We start from the raw sequence: 27,022 nt of genomic DNA, 5'->3' as shown, positions 1-27,022 counted from the left end.
GGTTCCGGGCCACGTGACCCGCGCTCTCCGGAAGTGGCGTCACAGCGTGCGCGTGGCGCGGAGCTGCTTCCGCAAACAGAGTCGCGGATGGCTGGACGGTGAGTGTGTGGTTGCAACGCTGGGTTCCGTACTCTTTGTGTGTAGCCGCGCCCGCCCTGGTGGAAGAGACCCTCCGACCGTTGGCCGTGCCGGGTCCGTGGGCGCTGACGCCCCTCTGCGCAGAGCCGGCCCGGGTTCGAGAGTCCCTAGAGAGGCTTCAGGCCCGCCGGGCTGCCGGAGCCGGAGCGGCCGGCCGCCTGGCCTGCGTAGTGGACTGGAACCTGAGCCGGGCGGCGCTGGGGCACCTCAGTGCGTCCTCGGGCTCGAGGAGACCCGGCCCGCCGGCGGGTTGGGCGTGGAGTTCACCTGCTTGAGCTCGAGTCCCCGGGCCGGCGGTTCCCAAGAAACCTCGGGTGTGACTGCCGCGCAGGTCACCGAGATGCAGGTGTGATCGTTCATGCGCATCTGTGTACTGAGTTCTTCCTTGAGGGTTCCGAAGGACAGCCCTCTTGGGTCTGGACCTTACTCTTTGTTCACCTTAGACGCTCGGCCTCAGTCTTATCCACCTCTGAGTTCGTTTGGAAATCCGTGTCGTTTATTCTGACCGAATTGTCTTTAGAAAATCTCATCTGTGGAAATGTCACAGATAAATATAAATAAAATTAATTTTTATTCCCAATAGTGAATTTAGATATTACATTTACAACTAGAATTATTTATAGCTAAGGATAAGTTACATTGGTTTATTTGAAATTGAAACCAGTTTCTATTTCCTTATTAGGAAAGAAATGGTAGGGAGGAGAAGATAGGGACTTGATAATTTGGTGGATAGTTTTACTAGATAATCATTTTAAGCAGTATTCAGAAAATTACATTTCTGGGTAATTTTTTTCTCTCTGATTCATTTCTTCCTGTTTTGGCACGTCTTGGTATTTTGTTACCTCAAACCTTGGGTAGTGAAAGTTAATATCCCTTGAAACCCTTCCCGGTTTAGAGTGACTTGTTTTTACCAATTCCATTAAGCGACTTTATTTCTTATTCTGTTTCTTTACAGGGAACACTCCCCCCCTTCATAATTTTCAGGTTCTGAATTTGATGAATCTCACTGATTTTTGGACTTTTGCTTTTTCTTTTCCATTTGGTTTGAATAATACAGCCTAACATTTTAATAGTAGTATATCAGCTGTAAACTTCTTGAAGACTTATTCACATAGTGTCTTATTGAGCTTCTCTGTAGTAGGCGTTCACTCAACTTGTTGAATGACTTAATAAATTCCTGTCCAGTAAATAGTTCACTTATTTTTCTCCCCCTCCCATTTCACACATAGGCCTAAGAACATTTGAAAGAGATTAATGGTCATTAAGTTGCAGGCTGGGTCTTGAAACTTCTTGTCCACCCACTGCTACTTTCTTCACTTTCTACCTAATTCTGACACCCATTACGAAGTAAGGATTTTAGAAGTCAACTGTAGGTTCCCAGACTTCTCCTGTTCTTGGTTTTCAGTGTCCCTAGGCCAAAAGAAATACCTAGCAGTTTCCCTTACTAAATAGTTTAGTCCAAACAATTTAATAAGTGTGTCCTAACAACTTTGTTTTTAAAAATAATGCACAGATTGAAAAAAAATTGTGTTTAATTCTTAGCTAACCACAAATGCATACTAGTGGAATATGTACATCTGTTGAGTACTGGATATCTTCTCAAGCCTTGAGATCGGATTTGACACCAACTTCGTTTCCTGTTTTACACTGATTTTCTGTGGTACCACCAGTCTCAGCTTCACAAGGTTCTGGTGTCATTTAAAGAAATGTAGTGCAATCTACTCAGTTAAAACTATGCTCTACTTGAAGCTGTATCTGTGATATCTTCCGGATGTCAGATGTCACTACCTTTGCCTTAAATTTTGAAATATCCTCCTGTGCCCATATCAGTTTGTTATAGTGTCCAGCGCACATTTGGGGAACCAAGGCTGTAGGGTAAGGATCAGGATAGAAATGGAACCGACTTCATTTACCATGACTTCCTTTGTCAGTTTTTTTTTTTTTATAAATTTATTTATTTATTTATTTATTTTTGGCTGTGTTGGGTCTTCGTTTCTGCGCGAGGGCTTTCTCCAGTTGCAGAGAGCGGGGGCCACTCTTCATTGCGATGCGCGGGCCTCTCACTGTCGCGGCCTCTCCCATTGCGGAGCACAGGCTCCAGACGCGCAGGCTCAGTAGTTGTGGCTCACGGGCTTAGTTGCTCCGCGGCATGTGGGATCTTCCCAGACCAGGGCTCGAACCCGTGTCCCCTGCATTGGCAGGCAGATTCTCAACCACTGCGCCACCAGGGAAGCCCTCCTTTGTCAGTTTTAATGGTGACTTTTATAGACGAGATTGTAGAAGTGTTCCGGGATTATAATTAGTACTTCCACATTAGCATTTTCAGAAATTCATATGCAATATATATCAATATTGTTTTCAATATTCTTTAATGAGGTTTTTTAAACTCTTAGTTGATCGCTGAAATTAAATGGCTAGTTTCTGGTTTAAATTGTTTTTAAAGTCTCAGCATTACGTTTACAAGTAATATGAAATTTTTGCCATTCCAGTGTTAGTTCATGAAGTTTTACCATCTATTTAAGTAATCAAAAATGGAAAATTCTGCAAAAGCAGAGGAATGTGAAAAGATCTCTCATGAAGAGGCAAAAACATCAATAGATTCAGAAACAGAGTCTTCACTCATTGTTAATGAAAACACAACCTCTCCTGGGACTGGGCTTTCTGAAAAGGCTCCTACTTGTGGGCAAGTAGACACTCCAAAAAAGAGAAAAATGGAGTTTGAAGATGATCTTGTAAAGGAAAGTTCTAGTTGTGGGGAAGATACTCCATCCAAGAAAAGAAAACTTGATGCTGAAATTGCCCCAGAGGAAAAAGGTTCTGGTGATGATGAAGGCATTTCAAGGAAAAGAATAATGGAAACTGACGGTTTTCCAGAAGATGAACCTACTGGAGATGGCACTCAGAAAAGGAGAAAAATAGAACTTGAAGATGTTCCTGAAAAGCAAAAGGTATTTTGAGTGTATTTTCTTTTATTCATAATGGAATACGTCAGATTGAAATCTCTAGTAGTTGTGAAATAATACCTTTTTTTTACATAATTTTAATAACTTAAGAATGTTCTATTTTTTTAATTTAATTTTTATTTTATATTGGAGTATAATTGATTTACAATGTTGTGTTAGTTTCAGGTATACAGCAAAGTGATTGTTATACATATACATATATCCATTCTTTTTCAGATTCTTTTCCCACATAGGTTATTACAGAATATTGAGTAGAGTTCCCTGTGCTGTACACTAGGTCCTTGTTGATTGTCTATTTTATATATAGTAGTGTGTATATGTTAATCCCAAACTCCTAATTTATCCCTCCCTCCCACCTTACCCCTTCAGTAACCATAAATTTGTTTTCCAAGTCTGTGAGTCTATTTCTGTGTTGTAAATAAGTTCATTTGTATCATTTTTTAGATTCCACATATAAGTGATATCATGATATTTGTCTTTCTCTGACTGACTGACTTCACTTAGTATGATAATCTCTAGGTCCATCCACATTGCTGCAAGTGGCGTTATTTCATTTTTTTTTATGGCTGAGTAATTTTCCACTGTATATGTGTACCACATCTTCTTTATCCATTCCTCTGTCATGGACATTTAGGTTGCTTCCATGTCTTGGCTATTGTAAATAGTGCTGCAGGGAACATTAGGGTGCATGTATCTTTTCGAATTCTGATTTTCTTTGGCTATATGCCCAGCAGTGGGATTGCTGGATCATATGGTAGTTCTGTTTTTAGTTTTTTAAGGAACCTCCATAGTAGTTGTACAGTTTGTACCAGTTTACATTCCCACCAACAGTGTACGAGGATTCCCTTTTCTCCACACCTTCTCCAGCATTTATTGTTTGTAGACTTTTTGATGATGGCCATTCTGACCTGTGTAAGGTGATACCTCATTGTAGTTTTGATTTGCATTTCTCTAATAATTAGTGATGTTGAGCATCCTTTCATGTGCTTTTTGACCATCTGTAGGAATGTTCTATTTTTAATAGACATCATCTTAAGATAGAGTAGGGTTTTAACTCTTGTAATTTAGTTATTTTCTATGTAGGTACAACTACTGCTAATGAGATAATTTTTATCTTATTTCGGAAATCTTATTTGACTAGAAACTTGAAAGGTAGTTTTTATAGTTTGCTTTTTCTTAGTACTTTCAAAAACACAACAGTGTAAGGTCCAGATGATTTAATTAGGTGTTCCTAATTAATTTTTAAATTTTGTTTCCTTTTTAACTAGGTGTTCATTTTTTTCCCTTTTTAATTAGGTGTTCATCTCTTTTTTTTTTTTCTTTTAATTAGGTGTTCACCCTCTTTTTTTTCCTTTGTAATTAGGTGTTCATCTCTTTTGTGTCTGAAGTATTTGAGATTATCACTTACAATGATAAATATCAAGGTGATACCCAGCTTTACATTCTTTTCTTAATGTAATTCCTTAAACTATGGTGTTTCCACTTCTTATTAGGGTAGTTACATACAATTTTAGCTAAGCCTGGTATTTAGCAAGAATATTATAAAGCAAGGGATAGCAAGTCATTTTCATCTGGGGATACTATATTGTGGTGGGATCTGAGTTGGAATCTGGATTACTCAATGAATGAGTAAAATTCTGCCATCCTCAGGAAGAAAGTGGCAGATAAGCCACATGTTTGTCATTGGTGGAATGCAAATCTTTGTAACAGAGAGGAGCTTGTATCATAAATGTAGTTTTCAAACTTTAACTTGCAGTGGAACCCTTTTTTCAAGTGAAAATCTTAAACCTTTTACCTATTTTACATGTCAGATGAAACACTTTGGTTGAGCAGGGGAGTGGGGGGATCTGAAGCCCTTTACCTTCCTGGCATTTTTGCAGAATGCTTAGGGTCTTCGATAGAGAGCACAAATTGAAACTTGAATTAGGTTAATAGCAAATAATAGAAATCAGTGACACTGAACATAGCCTGTTGAGTTCCCATCTCTTTGTGTATATTATCTCACTTAGTGCCCACAACAATTTTATAATAATATAATAAATGTATTATTTCTTTTATATTCTTGTAGGAACTTCATCCACTGACTGACATTTACTGAATTGAATAAATCAGAACTCTGGAAGAGTACTGGTTTTATTAATACATTAACACCAAAATTCTATAGATGAAAATCAAGATGAAAATTTTTTAAATCAGAAGATGTTTTTAAAAATAGGGAACAGGGGAAAATCTTCCATGTGATTATAATTAGGATTTCTGTGGTTATGCCATTGCTTAATGAAGTTTACCAATTTCAGTAGTATTTTATCTGTATATAGGTCAGATGCTCTTTTAGACTAATTTTTTTCATGTTCAGCTTCTTAATTTTATTCCATTCTTTTATTTTCAGAACTTGGAGGAAGGACACAGCTCAGCAGTGGCCGCTCACTACAATGAACTCCAGGAAGTTGGTTTGGAGAAGCGTAGCCAAAGTAGAATTTTTTACCTAAGAAACTTTAATAATTGGATGAAAAGTGTCCTCATTGGTATGTTTGTTTTTTGATTTATAGTTTTGAATTTTTAATTTCAGCTTATGTCTCATTTTTTACTCCCCAAATGGTTAATCATACACAAAGCTACTAGGTGTTTAGTTACTATTCATTTAATCATCAAAGCTTGGCTTTATAAAACTGGAGCCAAAACTGAAACTAAGCCTTTTAGGTAAATTATTTTCATATTTACTTATGATTGACTACATAAGATAGCAATGAGTGTTTAATTAATATTAAGTTGATGAGTTAATCAGGCTTTCAGAAGGCAGCGTGCTTTTACATTTAGAATCAAGCTAACCTAGTGCTATTAAATAATCTATTTTACTCTAATAGTTTTGGAGCAATGATATATTGTTGAATTAAACATTTGGGCTCCATTAGGTCAAGAAAATCGGCAGTGCCATGATTTTTTATCTCTAGGCCTTTAATGAGTTGGTAAAGGTCATCATGTGCATTGATTGTCCATTGAACTTGTTTTTTCTTCTGGGGAGAAATAAAGTTTACTTTGAGGATTGATGAAGACATTCAGCTTTTTGGACAGCATTTTATCTGTGGAAACTCGCCTTTGATATTAAAATGGAAGTCAGTGGAGGAAATATGATTCAGAATATATTTATTGCTTTGTGTATCAAGTATATTAAATAGTCACTTACCTGAAATTAGAGAATTTTTAAAAGCCATAGATTTTGAAGTTTTTCACAAAAAGATTTTTTTAAAATTTTGGTTTCTGTTTTTGTTTTCTTAAAAGCCAACCTCAGAAAAAGTGAGAATGCTTTCATATTTGCACTGAAAAGAATAAAGTGCTAATTATGGCTACTTTCTACTAGTTTTAACGATAATTTAGTAATTTTAAAAGATAAATTATCCATTCTGAGAAGTGTCAGGAGTGGGAACTAGACTCATTATTTCGAACACATTTTAATATTTTTCTTTGTTTTATTATAAAAATAAGACTTATTTGACTCTGCTACTTGTCAGCCAGGGTAAATGAATAAACGAACTTCTTTTTATTTATTTATTTTTTTAGGTTAGTTATTATGGCATTTTTACTCTGTACTCGTAATCTTTGGATGCTGTTCCTAATTTCTTTTCAGTTTTTCTCTTCCTTTCCTCATCATCCTCAGTAATGCAGATAAGTTATCATTGAGTATTTTTCCTAATGTGTTGTTTATTCATGTATTTATTCATTGAATAAATATTTTTAAGTTCAGCACTATTTTTCACATTGTTAGTTGTATTATTTTTATAAACGGGTAGTTTTTAAAAACACGTATGTCAGACTTAGCAAAAATTTATCTCTCAGCATATTCATGGTATTATTTCTTCTTCAGCTGTTCCAGCAACTCTCTCAATGGGTGCTTTGCTATCTGCACCTGTCTTTCCGGTCCTGCTGTAATCAGTGTGGTCTGTGCCAAATTCCCTTGCTGCCTTTTTTTCTTTCTCTTCTCAACACCCATTCTTTGTCGTTCATTTTCGCTTCCTTATTGCTGCTTATAGCTAGTGATAGTTGAGTACGATGCTTGACTGTGATAAAGATATCTTTGAATAATGTTTCATGAAGATTTCCCCTCTCATTAATCTCATGTGGAAATAAAGAGATTTTATAATTCTTATTTTCACTCTTTCCGTATTATATTTTATGCTGGTTTTTTTTTTTAAGATTCATAGCAGAAAGTTGAATATGGAACACTTGTACTTCTGTGACAGTGAAAGGCAGAAGTATTTATACAGAATATTCTAGCAGTCAAAATAGTACACATAAGAAATAGAAAGCATTAAACTCAGAATGATAAAGACAGGAAGAGTAGATCTAGGATTCAGTATTTTATCCAATTTTAGAATTGCTGGATATTTCATTGTCTAAGAATATTAATATGCCTTTAACTGATGTTTGAACCATTTGGCTATTGATGTAAGGGACATGCTAATGTTATTCGTTGGCTCTTAATGTGATTTGGTAGATTGGGATAAAAGGCTCCATTTTTATTTCAGAGTTTTTAAGAATTCTGATGATAGTAAAATTAAGAGGTATGTATAGTTTTTTGACTAGTTTAGAGGTAAGCTTGACATCTTTTATCAAAATCAAGGTCTCTTGTGATCCCATAATTATTAAGTGTATAATAAGCTAAACACTTAGCTTTGGAAAGAGAACTACAAAAAATTATGAATAATTTTTTTCTTATCATGAACAAGTGTTGGATATTCTTGTATTAATTAGAATTTAAACTGTTTGCTATTGACCCACCAAGGTCATGCGACTTTTTTGTACTATTAAACTTCTTTTTAATAAAATGAAAGAGAAAAAATAAAATGTTTGCTATTTAATGTTGAATCAAATTCTGAAAATAACCTTCGAAAACCTGTCTTAGCTTCTAAAATACCAGACACATACTCTTTCATCTTTAATGCTGAAGGATCAAGTTAATTAACTCTTAGTCAAATTTTGAAATATTTTCTAGAAGTTATGAATTAATTACATAAATGAATGTGTTTATATTACACTAAGTCCCTTACACAAGAACGAGTTTTGTTCTGAGAGCACGTACGTAAGTCCAATTTGTTTGTAAGGCCAACAAAGTTAGCCTGGGTACCCAACTAACACAATTGCTTTATAGTGCTATACTGTAATAGGTTATAATAACTTCTCACACATATAATACATAAAAAACAAACACAAAAAATAAAATATTTTTAATCTTACAATACAGTTCCTTGAAAAGTACAGTAGTACATTACAACAACCGGCTCTTCTTAGCAGTACCAGCTACATCACCACTGCTTTTACACTAGCTTCTGGACCTTCTGGGCTTGAAATAATACTGTACTACTGTACTCTATACAGTACTGTACCATAAAATACACAAAAGCACAACCACTTGTAGAGCATGCATGTGACAGTGTACGCCAGACACATGAACTAACTTACGTGATTGACATCACGTGCCCACGAACACACGTTCACATCTTTGAAAGTTCTCTAGTTTGTATGTAGGGGACTTACTGTGTACATGTCAGGCAGAAGTTAGTAGGTTATTAGGGGTAACAGTTTATGCTTTAGTAAAAATGGAGAAGAGATCATTTATTATGACTTAATTTTCTCTTTTAGGAGAATTTTTAGAAAAGGTGCGACTGAAAAAAAAAACGTGATATCACTGTTTTGGACCTGGGATGTGGTAAAGGTGGAGATTTGCTCAAGTGGAAAAAGGGAAGAATTGACAAGCTAGTTTGTACCGGTAAGACAGATAATGGCATGGGAAAGAATAATTTGTGGTCTGTCAGGTAAATGTAAATAAGAAAGATCTCATTATGGACATAACACCAAAATACCTTACCACAAGATGCCTGGGGGCTAGACATGAGATGGGTGTTTTCTAAAATGAGTAATGAGACTTTACTGATGGTGTTAAAAACAAGGATGATTGGAGTCATGTCGGACTCCATGTTTGAAGCACAAACTTGGAAAGGCTTTCAGTGGCCAAAGATAGGATGGTTTCTTCATTAAAAAAGAGAGTGATTACAAGGGACTTCCCTGGTGGCGCAGTGGTTAAGAATCCGCCTGCCAATGCAGGGGACACAGGTTCGAGCCCTGGTCTGGGAAGATCCCACATGCTGCGGACCAACTAAAACTAAGCCCGTGTGCCACAACTACTGAGCCTGCGCTCTAGAGCCCGCAAGCCACAACTACTGAGCCCCCCGCGCCCGGAGCCCGTGCTCCGCAACAAGAGAAACCACCTCATCGTCAAGCCTGTGCACTGCAGCGAAGAGTAGCCCCCACTCCCCGCAACTAGAGAAAGCCCGCGTGCAGCAACAAAGATCCAACGCAGCCATAATTAATTAATTAATTAATTAATTTTTTGAAAAAGACAGTGATTACAGTGTATTGAAACATGAAATAAAGGAAAATAATCTCATTGTTCACACTTGGAGGGAGCAAGGAAACTTACTCATTATTCTGAAATTCATAAACTAAGGGAGGGGGTGGCGAGTATTTATCTTCTCTAACCCTGTATAAACCATATTTCAACGTAACCAAATGGTTGAAAAGCGAAATTCCTCTTTATTGAAAAATCATGATAAATAAATTTTTCCACGCTTGGTAAAATAATAGATCTAAGCTATTAGGTGAAAAGTTGATAGGAACTTAATTGGATGAATCAAGTGCCTGAATCTGCTGGTCAGTCTTAACCCTGAAGAGGGACAAGATGATGTCATGTTCCTTCCTGTGGGAAGTGCCCAGCACCACCTGTGGAGTAGTATTGCCTAAATCGGCACTTGTCAAAAAGTTTTTGGTTTTATGACCACAGTACATTCTTAAAAATGATTGAGGACCCCAGAAAGCTTTTGCGTATGTGGTTATATGTGTTGATTATAGAAATTAAAACCGAGAATTTAAAAAATATTTATTACAGATAAAATGTAGTGAGAAGACTGGCATTTTAAAAGTACTTTTGCAAATTCCTTTAGAGTCTGGAATAATAGAAGACAACTGGATTATCACACCTGTTTCTGCATCAATATGTTTTGATGTGTTATTTTATTTGATGAGTAGTTGTGAAATGGAGTATTTTAATAGCCTTTTCAGATAATTGAGGATATTCATCTTTGATACTACATCAAAATTCGGCAAGTGATAGTTCCTTTAAAGGTTAGTTACAGCGTGGAATCTGAAACCATATTGGTGAACTTTTTGTGTTCTGTTATATCTAAATCCATTGGTCTATCTTGCACTTCGCCCTGCAAGATTTTGTAATATTTGGAAAATAATGTTCACTAAAGTTATGCAAATCTTCTAAATGTTGACATCAGGAAATCACATTTGTTTAATATCACCATCGATCAGAAAAGTCTTAAGTATTGGGAAGATGCCCAGCCCGTGGTGGTAGATACAAGTTTGTCAGAGTTGGAACTTTTCACCTGAAAGCTCAAATTTATCATTGGTAACAAATACAGTCCAAAGTTTTCATGAAATGGCAGGCTCATTTTTTTCACTATGAAGAAAAGGTCTGCCAAATTACAAAGTCTGAATAACTAGTTTGTCTGTCAGTGGTTCTTTAAGTGAAACAATTTTGTGTGAAAAAAGTGGGCAGTACAGCTTACAGCGCAGTCACACCAGTCCTGTTCAGGCAGACTTTGTTATGTAGCAGAAATGTTTTGAAGATTTCATAAAATTAATTTTTACTGCTTATCAAGGACATTCTTAAATGAAATTGGATTTTTTTCCCCCTTTTTTCTTCCTGTGCTGGCTTATAGCAGTGAAGAATATATCAAGTATTACCAGTACCATTGGTGCCCCTACCTTGTATTCATGACAAGGTACCCACCATTGCTTTTGTACCTGCAGTGCGAATCTCAACACTGGGAAAAGGCAAATAACATTTTATTAAGAAACTATAAAGAGCTGGGCGTATAATGTTAGGTTTTATAATCCAAATTGGAATTTAAACTTTCTGCTTTTAACTTTGAATAAGCATTTAAAAATCATGGTAGGACTTTTCTGTTGTCAGTACCTATTGAGAAAGTGGTTAGTTCCTTTTGAAAAATAAGAGGGCATTTCCATTGGAACAAAAGACTTTCTTCTCTTTTGTTTTGAAGGAAGTAGAACCTTTTTGCTTTTCTAAGGCTAGATTCCCTGCCAAAGTTTAAAAGTTGAGATGAAGTCTAGATTTGTGCCATTTTTGCATTTCTGTTTTAACTCTGTGGGCCTTTGTTGACATTACTAACACCCGTCCTCCTTCCAGATATTGCTGATGTTTCTGTCAAACAGTGTCAGCAGCGGTACGAGGACATGAAAAATCGTTGTCGTGATAATGAGTATATTTTCAGTGCAGAATTTATAACTGCTGATTGTTCAAAGGTATGTATTTTTTTTATTTGTCTGTTTTTATATTTTTAGTATGAGTAAATGGTTTGCTTTAAAAATCAGTTCATTTTTTAAAAATTTGCTTAGAAACATTAAAAATCTTTAGGACGTGGATTTTCAGTTTCAACTAGAAATTCCATTAATGATAAATTTCCTTAAATGACCCAGTAAATACTTCTGGGAATTTTTAGCTTTTAATACTTTTACTTTGGAAATCATTTGTTGCTTCTCTGTTTGGACATGATTTATTTTCTAGTATTTTGAAATAGATCTGCACTTCATTTTGTTTACCTTGTAATTTGTTTGGGTGGTTTCCCAACATGTCACAGTCTGGTGACACCTGTTTCCGAATCTCTTTAACAGCTGGAGTTCAAGACTATAGAGGCACTCGAAATGCTGGAAGTCCGCCTTGAACATTTCTGACTCCTTAGCTCATTGAACTATTATAGATACCTGTAACCCTACACATTTTGTTTGCAGTTGTGAAAGGAGAAGGAAAAGTGCTAGAAAGTTGGAAACCTTTAAAAACACTTTTGCGTTTTAAAAAAATGTCCCAGGGAGTTCCCTGGTGGTCCAGTGGTTAGGACTCAGTACTTTCACTGCCGTAGCCTGGGTTCAGTCCCTGGTCGGGGAACTAAAGATCCCGCAAGCTGCATGGCACAGCCTAAAAAGTAAAAAATGTCCCAAAGACCAGCTTTGTGTTTTTTTTTAAACCCAAGTTACTGTTCAACATCATTTTACTTTAGTTTTCAAGTAAAGCCAGTTAAAGGATCAACTCCTTTAAATGTCATGTTTGATATATTTTTTAGCATGATTTCAGAATCTCTGGTTTTTAAAATTACTATGAAAATGGGAATCAAATTCTATTGAACCAGAAAGAAAGAACGTTTTTATTATGATCTTTATGATACGTAATGAGAAAGGGTGGGTTGGTGGGAGGTCATGTCTACTTTTATTTTAAGGATCCTAATTCTAGAAATTAATTCACTAAATTTTTATGTCGCAGCCAACTTCAAAGTCTTGACCCATTTTAATTTGTTTCAGGAACTTTTGATTGATAAGTTTCGTGACCCAGAAATGTGCTTTGACATCTGCAGTTGTCAGTTTGTCTGCCATTACTCATTCGAGTCCTATGAGCAGGCTGACGTCATGCTCAGAAATGCATGTGAGAGACTGAGCCCTGGAGGCTATTTTATTGGTACCACTCCCAATAGCTTTGAATTGATGTAAGTACTTTTATATGTTGTGGTTTATAAAATACTCAAAATTAAGCTTATTTTAGAGTAGCAAGTGTTTATTAGGAGTAAAGTTTATAGAACATGCCGTGTTGATCTTATAAGGGCTGAGCACTTTGATAATGTATTTGAGTAGATACTCAAATTTTAAGTTAAAAAGTCAGATTTGCAGATGAACCTTTAAAACATCTTTCTGTGTAAGTTGGAGACTGATGTTACTTCCAGCCAAAAAGCCAGAGGTGGTATTGCTAGACAAACTCCAGATAAGATGTGAGGCATTGGGACTTAACCAGCTGTCATGATAGTGAAACCTACTTCCAGCATAATTTTATTAGTGAGATTGTTAATGATCTTTTAGTGTATTGCTTCTTAAAAGTAGCTCAAATCCAATTAAAAGCTAATCTTTATAAAATTGCATCATGGGTGTGTCCCCCTCCCATATTTAATCTGATCAAAATAAATTTGACCTAATAACAAATTTAATCTTTTTATTTTGGTTTGGGGATAACTTTTATAGAAGACGCCTTGAAGCTTCAGAAACAGAATCATTTGGAAATGAAATATATACTGTGAAATTTCAGAAGAAAGGAGCTTATCCTTTATTTGGCTGCAAATATGACTTCAACTTGGAAGGTGTTGTGGATGTCCCTGAATTCTTGGTCTATTTTCCATTGCTAAATGAGTAAGAATGTCATTAATCTGTTAACTATTCTCTTTTTGCGTAAGAGAGAAAGAAAAGGAAAAAAAAAATCAGTATTTATGTTTGTTTCTTATTTTAAGTGGGATCCTAAGAAGAAGGACAGCCTTATTTAAAAAAAAAAAAAAGAATAACTTCAAACCCAGGGTTGGTGCCATAGGTCTCTTGCAGCCTTACTCATTTAGTTTCTCTTATTCCTGGAATTGTTTCATCCTGTAGGCAAGAAAGGGAGCCTGTTGCCTGCAAGTTGTGGAAGAAAATAACTGACACTATAAATAGCAAAAGACTTGTTTTTAAGTAACTGCTGGTACTTTGGTAACATAAAATGAATCTTCCCAAAGTGGAGATCCTCCTTTTGACAGGGATAGGTATTAAAAGTTGTTTTATATTTTGCTATAGCTTATGAAATTGCCTCTGTCTCATGGACAATGACAATAATAAAGTACTGATTCAGGAATGTATTCACTCATGCACCTGAATTCTTAGGAGTCCTGGCAAACCACAGGCACAGGGAAAGCTGGGGTTTCAAGTAAGGCCCCAAGGCCTTTTCTTGGTCTTGGGGGTCTCCCTGATAGGGAACGTGGAAGAGTCCAGTTAAATGCAGGCCATGTCACAGCTGACCAAACTGCATTTCCTTCTTTTTAAAACAAAGCCTTTATTAACTGAGGAAGAGGAAGAGCTTTATTTTTTTATTTTTATTTTTTTTAATTTTTATTTATTTATTTTTTATTTATGGCTGTGTTGGGTCTTCGTTTCTGTGCGAGGGCTTTCTCTAGTCGTGGCAAGTGGGGGTCACTCTTCATCGCGGTGCGCGGGCCTCTCATTATCACGGCCTCTCTTGTTGCGGAGCACAGGCTCCAGACGCGCAGGCTCAGTAATTGTGGCTCACGGGCCTAGTTGCTCCGCGGCATGTGGGATCTTCCCAGCCCAGGGCTCGAACCCGTGTCCCCTGCATTGGCAGGCAGATTCTCAACCACTGCGCCACCAGGGAAGCCCGAGCTTTATTTTTTTACTTATTTTTGGCTGGTGATTATTTGAATTGTGTCTCAGGCAGCTTGTAAAATTATGGGTGTAGGATTTTCAGGAGTTCTACAATATATAAAAATTATATACAATAATATGAGAAAATGAAGTAGCATGTGACTAAACATGGAAAATACTATGCACAATTTATAAATATGAACTATAAAATTAAAAAATTTATATCACATTTTCTTTATAATTAGCAAACTTTGGGGAAATGTTATGCTCTTCAACTTTATGAAAGAAAAAAATTAAACGTTTTTAGTATGTTGTTTTATATGTTTGGTATGTTAGCTTGGTGTTTTGGGTTGACAAAGTTAGTGATTTGAGTATACGCCAAAAGATAAAGAATAAAATGAAAGTTTTTTTTTTTTAAATGCTAAGCAAACACTAGCAGTCTTTTCTGCTTATATTGCCTAATGATTATAAACATATGAAGTCATAAAGTATCACTTTAATATTTTAAATTTTAAAAAATTATTTATTAAGACAAGTATTCATTCAGGGAGACAATCAGAAAATGCATAGGGATTTTGAGATGCCCTTCTGCCATTTCGTTAATTAGCTTTTACATGGCAAACCTATTCAGATTGGTCAAATTGAGTCTCAGTTCTTTGTAATTAAGGTATTTCTTAAGGTTAAAGCTTGATTTCATTTGTAAAGGCTCATTTTGGATATTTATGATAGAAAATGAACTGCCTGGAATAGAAGAGGCTTTTATATTTACTCATGTTGTCTTTCCAAGGAGGGCTAATGCTAATTACAGGGACTCCCGCCTTATGTATGCCTCTTACATGCAAATCCAAGTGGCCCTCAAATGTTTCCTTCACTCTGTCCCCTCATCTGTCACCTCACAAGTCCCCTTTCAGACTTTTTCCCTTTCTTCCTCTCCTCCTTTTGTGCTACCTGAAATCATCCTCAGGTTCCCTTTTGTTGTCTACAGCTACATAGTAATCAACTTCAGCAAATGCGCTCGGAAAAAATACACATGCAAAGCATAACAGGGAGACCTAATGTCATTGAGGATTTAAGGAAGCCACCTTGGAAAAAGTGATTTTTTTTTTTTTTTTTTTTTAAAGTGATGTTTAAGTCAACATCTAAAGGCTGTCTAGTTGGCCAGTTGGAGACCGGAAGGGAGAGTTCCAGGCGTAAGGGATGATATGTGTGAAGGCCCTGAAGTGGGACAGACAGAGCTTGGCTAGTTTAAGGAGCTGAAGGAAAGCCATTGTGACTGGGCCTTAAGGAATCAGGGCCCAGCTGGCTCAAGATGAGGCAGCACTCCTGTATAAATGAGTGCCTTAGAGGCCATGTTAAAGGCTTTTGAATTGTGCCCTAAGTGTGCTGGAGAGCCAGTGAAGGGTGTGAAGGAGGGACGTGACCTGTGCACTGCTAAAAGCATATTCTGGCTGCAGTTGGAAAATGGGTTGAGGGAGGGTAAGAATAGCCGCGAAATGAGCGAAGTGGTACAGCTGTGTGGTGATGGTGTTGGAGCAGGATGGTGGCGAGTGACGGGGTCAGAAGTGGGCCTGTTTGAAGTATGTTGTATAGGTAAACGGAGAGGACATGGTGGTGTGCTGAACACTGGGCATAGAGAGGGGGAGGCGTGGATCGTTAGATGGATTTACTGAAATAGCAAAGATTGGCAGAAGAACAGGCTAGTGGGATTCAGCCCTGGAGGTGGAGAGTTAGAGCACGCCTGTGACAGTCCTGGTGGAGATTTCTAGGGAACAGTGCAGTGACAGAGGCCAGAACTGAGCTACCGTAGCTGTTGGCAAGCTGTATACGTCAGGGAGTGACAGTGAGCAAGGTTCTGGGCCACACTCTTCAGAACCATGACATTTGGAAGTTGGGAAAAGAAACCTGTAAAACAAACTATGAAGAAGCAGTTAAAGATGTAGGATAAAAATTAATAGTGTGGGGAAAAAAAAAAAATAGTGTGTCTTGCCAGGGAATCCAGTAGATGAAAGAGACTATTTTAAGAAGGAAGTTGGCCACTATTTTCAGTGCCACTGTGAGGGATCGAGTCAAATGAAATGGAGTTGGTAGAAAAGTGTTCCTTACAGCCTGTGGTCCCCATCTCACAGCCTTTCATTTCATCTCCTGGCCTGTCTGTTACGTTACTGGAGTTCCCTGGGACCCAGTGAGATTTAACTGCACATTTCCTTCAGGTCAGTGGTGTGTTGCCCTTCACTCATTTTGCATGGTCCTCTTGTGAATTTGTAAAGGTTTTTAGTTAAGTCCAGAAGATGTTACTGTTGCGTGTGGAATTACAAATATTTTGGAAGCCTTTTCATTAAATAATCTTTTTTGGACAGAATGGCAAAGAAGTACAATATGAAACTAGTCTACAAAAAAACATTTCTGGAATTCTATGAGGAAAAGATTAAGAACAGTGAAAATAAAATGCTGTTAAAACGAATGCAGGCCCTGGAGGTGAGTATTTAGAAAAGGTGTAAAAATTCCAGGTCATAGTAAACTTGTTTGGCTGTCTCTGAGATTTCTTTCAAGGCCATGTACACACTCAGTATTTATATAAATTACACAGCTTATTGGTGCCAACTCTAGACTCTTCAGCACCTAGGACAGAGCTATAACATAAGAGTTCTCAACCTCAGGACTGTTGGCATTTGGGGCTGCTTTGTGCCCTGTAGGATGTTCAGCAGCACCCTGGCCTCTCCCCACTATAGAAGTCCAAAAAACTAAATACTTTTTTAAACAGCAAACACGTAGCTAAATTTCTAATGTCTGATCTTACGGTAGGATACTTACAAAGGGGAAAAAGAAGATAGCAAAGTAAACATTCCTGGATCAGTTTCTTAAAAATTCTTCAGGAAGATGTACGTCTAAAGTGGTTCCTTGCTAGCTAGTTTGTTGTAACAGGGCAAAGAAAAGAATTAAAAGAGTACATAACCTTTACAGAGTAGATGGTTGCTACATGAGTGTATAATTCATTGTTTTTATTTACATGCCTTACAAAGCACTTTACTTTGTAGTATAAAGAGATGTTAAAATGGATTAAAAATAGTGCTCAAAGTAATTTGAATAAACAGTTGTCCAGCATACCTTTAAAAACAGCATTTTTTTGAGGCCCTTCTTCAGTTTTATGTAAATATGGAGACGACCTGTATTGGAGGCTGGATATTTTCCTTCTCTTCCGGAGCTCCCAAGGTTCTGTTGACTGAGCATTTTGTTTGTATTATTTCCAGTTGCTGTTCATACTTCCATGGCTGCTAAGTCACCATAATGTTCAAATGAATGTTTAGCTCTTCTGATGATAACTTCCTTCAGCATAGAGTCATAACAGAAAAAGCCTTTGACCAGGAGTCAGGGAGGTAAAGGTGTTTGCAGCCAAGTGGTCCTTGGTGGCAATTCAGGATGCTATTCAGTCCCTGTGTAGACTCTCTGTGATTGTAGATACTCTGATCATGCTCAGTGTTGACCATGGCAGCTGCTTTGTTCAGAGAGGATTCCCTTCACTCCTTTTTTTTTCATATTTCAAAAGTATGTGTAGTTTGTATTCCTGAAGTAATACTTAAAGATTACTGTCTTAATTATTTTATTTCAGTGATTGTGTGTTTAATTCTGAATTGTAAATTTCAGTGTAATGTCTCAACTAGGAATTTCGCTTGCTTCCCTAGCCATATCCTGCAAATGAGAATTCCAAACTTGCATCTGAGAAGGCGGATGACTATGAACATGCAGCAAAGTACATGAAGAACAGTCAAGTGAGGTTGCCATTGGTAAGTTTTTATTTTTTAACATGCTTTATAGAAAAATGGAAACTTAGGAAATTGTTTCACTGGTTTACAATACTTGAGTTCACTGAGTTACAAATCAGATACACAGTAGTCTGTTTCCCCTAAGTTGTGATAACTTTTTATAACTGTAGAGTATAGAATAAAATGTACTTTAACGAACTGAGAATGGAGGAAATAAGGATGGGAGAAAAGTTATAGGCTTGGCTTGAGAGTTTTCTTGCTATACCATTGTATCTTTACCTGGACACTACTGATTCATGGTGTTCCATAGATAAAATTCAGGGGCTTATGAACTTATATGGGGAAAAATTACATCTTCATTTTCTCTGACTTCTATATGGAAGTTCACATTTTCCTTAATTATGAATGCTACATAATTATCACTTCTTCAAAATTATATTAGTTACTAAACTTGCCACTGTATATCTTGTTACTCAGTGCCTTTGCAAAGTAGCAAGTACATCACTAAATACAATTTATTTCCTTTGTATGATACATACTTTATTTTGTGATTTCCTTTGTAAAAACACAAAAATCTTATTCCCTCCTGCAGTATTATTTGATGTTTCAAGATAGGCCTCTTTTTTTTTTTTTTTTTTTTTTCCATTTTCCAAGTTAAAAATGTAAGCTAGACAATTTTTCCAGTTACACACGAATACCCTCTTTATGCAGATTCACCCTTTGGTTGAGAATCAGTGGTTTAGAGAATTGGCAGGAGCGCAAAAGTGGTGAGAAGATGGAATTAAAGGTTAATCTGATTGATTTATTTTATATTCAGATCACAATAATATTAACAGTAAATTGTATGTGTATTTATAATGAAGTTAGGGTTTTGGAGACCTCTGTCCATTATTGAAAAATAAGTATATATGTACTTGCATATTCAATCTGAAGTTTTCTTTCTTTTTTCTAAATTTTAGGGAACCTTAAGTAAATCAGAATGGGAAGCTACAAGTGAGTATATCATCAGTGTAGATTTACTGACATTTTCAAAAATTGCTTCAAAGTGATTAAAATCTGAAAACTTTAGAATTTTTCTGACACATATTAATTTGTGTGAGGGGGTGATTGTGTTATACACAAAATTCCTATAAATGTCTAATTCCCTGTCTTGCACGGCTGTTTAGTGCCAAGAGAAAATATATGCAGGATGTTCCTTAACGTAAACTTTGACGAGCATTCTTAAACATTTTCATTGTCTACTTGTTACTATGAAGCCATCTGTATTTGACTTCTTTACCTTACATTTCTGCTGGAAATTTTGGCGTATGGAGCAGTTCCGTGTATTTTATTTGGTTCTGGCCTCTCTGGCGTTGACAGTGAAGTCATAATAAATACTAGAACATTTAGTGAAGCAGCACTGAGCAGGATGTTTTAGAGGGTGTGTGGTTGGGAACAGCCATGATGTGGAGACATTCTGAAGTGAGGCACCTGTCTTTGGAGGAGAGGTCAGAGGCCTGGCCAGTCTGTGAAGTCCCAGAGCCTCCCTGCCAGGATGGTGATACCCTTATATGGTTGCCCTGATGACTTAAAAGGTAGTTCCCACTCTTTGGTTAAATATTTGTTGATTATGTTGAAGGAAAAATCAAAGGTAATCAGAGATAACCCATTTGATAAACATTTTGAATATTAACTTACATAAAGATCTATGAAAGGGCTTTGGAGGATAAAAAAATAAATGTTACCTCTCTGCCTTCCAGAAGTGTACTATCCAGTAGAAGAAACAGACATAAATAAGTGACTTCTGGGCACACTGTTTTACATGCTGAAGTTCCTGTAGTGGGGAAAACAGATGAAGGAGAGCTTAATAAAAACTAGTGAAATCTGGAAAATAATAATAGTTGGTATTACTGAGTGTTTCACTTGGACCCAGTCGCTATTCGAAACTTTTCCTGTGTTATGCCTCATTTAATCCTCACAGCTTTGTCAGTAGACTACTATTAATTCTGTCTTCTTTTCTCAGATAGGAAAGCAGGCAAATAGCTTGGCTGAGGTCAGAGAGTTAGCCCAGGTGCTCCACACTCGCAGCCATGGCGTCATGGGCACCCACGGAAAGGAAAGTTCTTAGGACTTGCTGAATTGGAGAGAGAGGAAAAGGGAAGAAGGCACACTTTGAGCCAGTTTGTTTCAGAATATTCATGCCCTCGGTAGAAATGGGATTGGAAGATATTAGAGACGTAATCTCTGACAAACGTAGAAATATGTGCAGAAACCGACACATTTCTTTGGTTTCCCTGGAGTGGAGATATGCCAGCTACCTTAGATGTCCCACCAATCCCAAAGTGCCGTGTAACAGAACGACCTTGGTCAAAGGTCGTGATGGTGGTGCTGGCTGCAGATCAGCACTATATTTTTATATTAAACATGGACTTTAGCAGTAATATACAAGTGAAGAATTAGATGCCCCCAGACAGTTGAAGAAGAGGTGGGTTAGAGAGGAGAAAAGCAATAGGAAAGGAACAATGGCCGAAGGGCAGCCAGGATCAGTGTCAGGGTCCATCTGCTCTGTGATGAATTACATTTTTCTAACCTGGAGGGCTTTGTGGGCTGGTGCCACAGTCTAAGAAGCTATATTTTAGACTCCTACTGGTCTAATCATTTAGCTCGTATTACCAGAGCCTGCTGCTCCTCTAGAAGATGCTTTAAATGTGGAAGAAAAGAGAATTGTTGCTGATTTGCTTTTAGAGGTTGTTTAAGTTTCTTTTGTTTAAATCCCAGTTGAAATGCTGGCACAGAAGGTATTTTATATAATTAGTGAGACTTCCAGAATTTTTGAGTTAGAAAGGAGAGGAAGTTATTCATTGCTGATCTGGAATTAAGCACTGGTTTTATATGACCCTAGATCCGGGCAGGTCAGGACTGCCAGGTTATCTGCAGTGGGTATAGATGTGCTTGGGGTGGGTTTGGCAGGGTTCGCTGCAGAAAGAGCACTTGGAGTGCACGGCAAGCTCAGCAAGTGCCGGCCTGTCCTGAGCCTCAGGACTTGCCTGTGAGTGCTTTAGGCTGCTCTGCTTCCTTCCCCTCAAGAAGAATCCACAGTGTTGATGATCACCCTGCCTATTTTCTGCCCATCTGTCTATTCTGCTGCCAGCCATATTTATTTCTCCTAAAAGACTCGGGAGCTAGAGAATGAGTAAAGAATAGCATGACCAGAATGGTGTTAGGGGAGACTGCCGTGGTGCTCCTGTGCAGGCTGGGTTGGAGAGGCCGAGGACTCGAGGATTGGGAGGCCCTTATGTGGTCTGCCGTCCTTCATCCGTCCCCTGTTCTACAGTTGACCCAAGGGGCGAGGCCTCCTCGTCACATGGCTTCTTATCTCGACTCTCTGCGTGAATGTTCTAGTGAACACCCTGAACATTTTTGTGATGTTTTGAGGATTTGTCTTCTCAGTCGTTTTCATAATCATAAAATCTATCAGTATCTTAACAGAAGATATAATAAGTTTGAACTTCAGTGTGGTTCAGAGTGGGGAACCATAGATGCATTTAGATGTCTTTGAGTGAACACACATCAAAGCTGGAAACCTTATTTAAGGGAGAGTGCTCTTGGGGCTGGGACTGTCGATTATCATGTGGCTTTTGGCTCACTTTCCTTACCAGGCCCTACAACACAACAACTGGATAATTGGATGAATTTTAACATGCACGTTATATATGTTCCTTACCATTTTTATTAGGGTTTTTTTCCCCTCCTGAGTAGCAAACTTAGAGTACCCCTGCACTCATAGTAGTGCAGTTATTCCAGGTAAAAATAATTAAATCATAAGGTTTTCCAGTTTTCATTTTCTTTGCTTTTATACTTTTTTTTTTTTCCTCAAACGGTCAATAGAGATTTTTAGAGCTGTTAAATTGGTTTTCTCCAGGGCTGTGATGTCACTATTACAGTAAGTGGATATTTGTTTTCAAGTAAGCAGATATGATCCCATATCTGCCTAAGTATGACTCAAAATTATTGAAGAACTCCTAGAAATAATGGAATTTTTCCTTTTCAAAAGCTGCTTGAGAATTTTCACCAGATTATGAATGAGACCGAGATTGTTGCTCTGAGGATGTGAGAAACCAACCTCTAAATTTTATTTGTTTTATTTTTAGGTATTTACTTGGTTTTTGCGTTTGAGAAGCAGCAGTGAGCACATCACATATGCAGTAGCACCAGAACAGCTGTGTTCTTTCTTGTACAGATTTGAACGGTCCATCTTCCATAGATCTGACATCCTTGTTTAATTTAATTATTCTCAACGTGCAGGATGCTGCTGGAAACTACAGTGTATAAATTCAACATTTGCTGTCTGTGACAGATGAACTTTGTGTGTGTATATAAGAGTGAGTCGGGACCTTTGTCTTTAAAAATCTATTTTTAAGTAATGTTCTAAGAATTCCATTTGCCTCCACTCTCTTAGCTCATAAAAATTATAAAATGACTTGTTAAAGCCTCTGAGTTCTTTCGCCAGTGCTCTGCTTTGTCCAGTGTTTATTTACAGTATTAAATTTATTGCAGTTGTAGAATTGGTGAGAGAGTGTACTGATTCGGGGGTGTGTGTGCTTATTTCCTTAGTTAGTGTTTTTCAAGATTAAATTAATTGCATTCTGTACAATTGAATGTAAGTGTTCAATATATATTGCTAAAATTATAAGTTTAAAACTAAATTTTAGATGGTCATAAAAGTTAATTACCTAGGATTTTAACCAGTTATTAAATTTCATTATAAATAACAACTACTTCATTTGCTAATATGATGCAATTTTAGAACTAGATAGAACATTTCAAATTCCAGCATAAAATTGTTTTGGATTTGGGGAACTTTCTCTTAAGAGTTTCTTACGATAGCAATTAATGTTTCTAATTATCAAGGATGTAATTCATTTCTTTACTGAACCAAAATGCCGTAGGTGCTTTTCTCAACATTTAGTGAACCTCTCCCATGTGAACCTGTTTGCACATTTTCTTCAGCTTTATATATGGAACTGCAGTTGGGGTGGGGGGGTGGGGAGCGGGCGGCAGCGTGGTGGTAAAGGAAGCTGACTGAGACTTCGGAGGAATTCACCCTGATGATGGGTCTAGGTTACGGGTGCTGCATGCTGTAGATCCGTTACCCACTTCGGCCCAGAAACAACCAGTACCTGCTCCTCTGTCACCACGTTGTACTTGGCACAGTGGGTCTGGCGTCTCGTCCCCATTCAGAATTTGCATGAGCCATTTCAGAACCCTTAGAGTTGTCAGCCCTGGCTTCTTGTGTGACTCTTCGGAAACTGACACCAGTGTCAACTGTTGTCCTTAATTTATCACCGTTTAGAAAACTTGCCAGTTTTTTATATGTAGTGAAAAATTTAAAGAGTAAAGCAGAGCAATTTATACATGCTCCTTTAAAAATCATTTATTTCATGCATGGTTTTAAAAGACATTTCTTTCTATAATTATCCAGAGAACTTGTTAAAAAACTGTAGTCTCTGAATTTGTTTACGTGTGTTGATTGTTCGTGGTATTAGAGTAGCAGACCTTCTAGCAGGACAACACAGGTTACCTAACTTCTGTTCCTTCCACAATCTGTCCATCTCCAGACTGTTACCAGTTTACAAAAATGGTCATTTGCCTTAGTGGTGGTCCACCATAAGTCATTGGGGAAAATAAACAGTAGCACTTCTGCCTGGTGGCTGCCATTTGCCAGCTGAGGTTTGGTGCTGGTGCTGGGGAGGTGGGGGTGGTGAGCTCTTGGTGTTACATGTCCAGGTTCATTTCAGTTCTGGGGGAGGTGCCAGAAGGTATTGTGATAGCTTGGGTAGAGTATGAAAAACTTCTCTTATTTCCTACCACTGTCCTCATGTAATGGTCTTAGTTTATTCTAAGTAAGTCTTAAGACATATTTTTAACCTCCTTCTGCTCTGTCCACTCCATGGGTAATTTGGGAGAGAGAAGAATCCCCAAAGGGTGGAGTAATTTGTGATGGCAAAACCAAGAGGAAAGGAAGGTGGGGTCCCCAGGCCTTTAGTGGATAGAAAGGTACACAGAGAGCTGGAGTGGGCTCTCGGTCTGAGTGGGCTGGCATGTGTGGAGGGGTGTGTGGAGCCTCGCCAGAGGATGCGGCATCCCAGCCATTGCCCTTCGAGCTTTGGTGGCCTTGTTGCCTTCTCTGCTCTTCCTCCCTGACGTCTCCTGCTGCAGTTAGGTGTCTGGGCAGTGACTGAAGAAGAACTGCCATCACCAGGGTAAAAGCTTGTGGGATTCCTCCACACATACCTGCAGTCTAAATATTTGGTGATTTTCTATCCAAGACTAGTGGAAACTGTTAGGAGAGGTAGGATGGCTTTTCATTGTCAGGCCAGTGATGTAAGCTGCTCCTGGAAGTGGCTCAAGGGCACTTTCAGACCTGCCATTCAGTTTGTCCTCTGAGGATGAAAGTAGAAGTGATAATCAGCTGCAGCATTTGTGGAAAGAAATCGTGAGGAATGGACTGGGAACCTGGCTGGTTGTGGTGTAACTGAGAGCACACAAATGGAACTCTTTGGGCCTGGAATCCAATAAAGCAAGGGCCCCACATAGCCAGTGTTCAGGGAGAGAACCTGGCCGTTTCCCACTGCATTCCAAGGGGAGTGTCCTAACCTGCGGGTGGTGACTGTGCACTTGGGCCACCAAGCCTCCACTCCAGTGTGACTCCCCAGAGAAATTGCCTTCAGAGAGAGAAGGATTGATTAGAGACTGTGACTTAAGTTAACTAATCTTTGTGATGACTCTGAAAGGTAGATTATCAGTACAGGGTTTCCTAGCCATCCCCCCCAAACTTGGAAATTGAGGAAGTATGATTGCTGCCTAAATTCACGTTAATAGTATTTATAGGGCATCAGAGCAGAGGGGTACAAGTGAGAGGGGCTTGGAGGTGGGAGTGATGTGGATCAGCAAAGGAGAGACCACAGAAGCATTGTCAGCTGTCAGCTGTCCAGATCTGCAGTCCCTTTAGCTCTTCTGGGTATTTATTCAGCCTGTCTTAGTTTATTGCATTATGTTATTTTGGTAAGTCTTCAAGTATCCTAATGAGGATTTGGCTTCTTGTGCAAATCTGCCTGTGGGGAAGAACTGCCAGTGTAAATATTCTAGCTACTGAACATGATTGATAGGAACTGACTTTTTGTTGTCTACCTCAGGTTTTCAAAGTAGAGGCCAGACCCAGGGACCATGGCCCTGTAATAACAGTTGTACCATAATGCCCATGGCCCTTTGGTCAAGCAGGAAGCATGGATGTGTGATATCAACCACCTCCCTGGTCGATGTTACATCAGATGTTACACACCTGATAGGAAGTTTCTTCATTTCCCACCCTCTGACAACAGCATTTCTGGTTCTTTGAAGGCAGTCGATAACAGTGGCTGATGCATGCATTTATTTAATGATAAACTTATTTAGCAGATATACATGGGACTGGGGCTGGGGGACAGCCAACTCTTCTCCACCTCATGTCCTTCCCAATTCCTCCTCCGTTCTCTTTTAGCCCTGGAGCATGTGTGCCTGCTTCTCAGTGCACTACCTAACAAGTATAGGGCACCCAGCAGTACTCTCCTGGGTTTGCCTGGCAAGACTTGGGTGAGCTCCAAAGCCCTCTGCTACCTAGACTTACCCTAGGCCATGTGTTCTTGGGGACAGTATATCCTGGGTAAAGCCATGTTGACAGCTAACATTTACTAAGTTCCTTCCTTATGTCAGTCACTTTTCTAAATGTATTGTATGTGATCCTTAAAACAACTGTATGAGGTAAGCACCATTATCCCTGTTTTAATGATGAGGAAATCGAGAGACAGGACACAAAGTTGCCCAAGGTAAAGCCAAGATTTGAACACCCCGTAACCCCCAGGTCGGGCCTGCACTCCAGTTGCAGGTTACATGCCTCCAGGGTGTTAAGCCTAGAGGACTCCTTGCTCATCCTCTACCTGCAACTGGAAACATTAACTATTGGAGCTCCATCCTTTGGGTGCAAAACTTTGATACTTATTTAAATGTTCCCTGAGAGGAGCATTTACTCCTGAGTAAGGATTTGGGGCAGAGAGAGCAGGAGGGCACTTGAGTGTACTAGGGAGGAGGGTAAAAAGTGAATAATTCATAGGAAGGCAGAGGTTTAAACTGGGATTTCACATTTTGGTAGGCCTACTCCTTTAGCAGCCAGACCTAGAGCAAATCTAGTTTGTATGTTAGGGGCTGACACTGGAAGTGGCAGGAGTGGAGAGGATGGCTGAGAGAGGAATCATCTCTTCAGTCTGAGCTGATTATCCAGGCAGAGGCACATTATTTTAACTTTTTATTGAAGAGTAACATATATATTAAAAAGTTGGTGTTTTTCGCAAATGGAAAACATGCATATAGTCAGCACCCATATCAAACAATATTACCAGCACCCCAGAAGCCCCTCCTGCTCCCTTCCAGTAGCTGCCTCCCAAGGGTAACCACTATCTCAACTTCTAAGAACATAGGTTACTTTTGTCTGTTTTTGGATGTTATATGAAAAGAATCAAACAGTATGTATTCTTTTTTACTGGCTTATTTGGTCGACAGTATATGAGATTTGTGTTGCATGTATTTGTACATGGTTCTTTTTCATGGCTGTATAGTATTCCATTGCGTGAATAAACCACATGTTATTTATCCAATGGATGTTTGGTTCATTCCCACTTTGGGAAATACTGTTAATAGCACTGCTTAAAGTATTCTAGTCCGTGAACTTTGGGGTATGGGTACTCCTCTCTGCCTAGGAGTAGAATTGCAGGGTCATAGTACAGACATCATGCTTAGCTTTATTGGACTCTACCCAACAGGTTTTCCAAGTTCCAGTTGTCC

The 27,022-nt window shown here is 38.3% G+C and overlaps 1 protein-coding gene across 1 annotated transcript; it reads left to right on the top strand.

Annotated features, from left to right (window-relative positions):
- The first annotated feature begins 20 nt into the window (after positions 1-20).
- On the top strand, positions 21-26,835 carry RNMT (RNA guanine-7 methyltransferase). The gene is given in 12 exon segments (XM_036874137.1): positions 21-98; positions 2,628-3,086; positions 5,491-5,626; positions 8,739-8,764; positions 8,766-8,865; positions 11,371-11,486; positions 12,537-12,718; positions 13,245-13,409; positions 16,763-16,880; positions 18,086-18,187; positions 19,126-19,159; positions 22,297-26,835. Coding segments are annotated over 11 exon segments (1,434 nt in total). The 5' UTR covers positions 21-98; positions 2,628-2,669; the 3' UTR covers positions 22,335-26,835.
- The last annotated feature ends 187 nt before the right edge of the window (positions 26,836-27,022 follow it).

The sequence above is a fragment of the Balaenoptera musculus genome, chromosome 14 (assembly GCF_009873245.2).
Source record: "Balaenoptera musculus isolate JJ_BM4_2016_0621 chromosome 14, mBalMus1.pri.v3, whole genome shotgun sequence".
In the NCBI taxonomy this organism is placed as follows: domain Eukaryota; kingdom Metazoa; phylum Chordata; class Mammalia; order Artiodactyla; family Balaenopteridae; genus Balaenoptera; species Balaenoptera musculus.
This window is presented reverse-complemented; position numbering and strand designations above follow the sequence as displayed.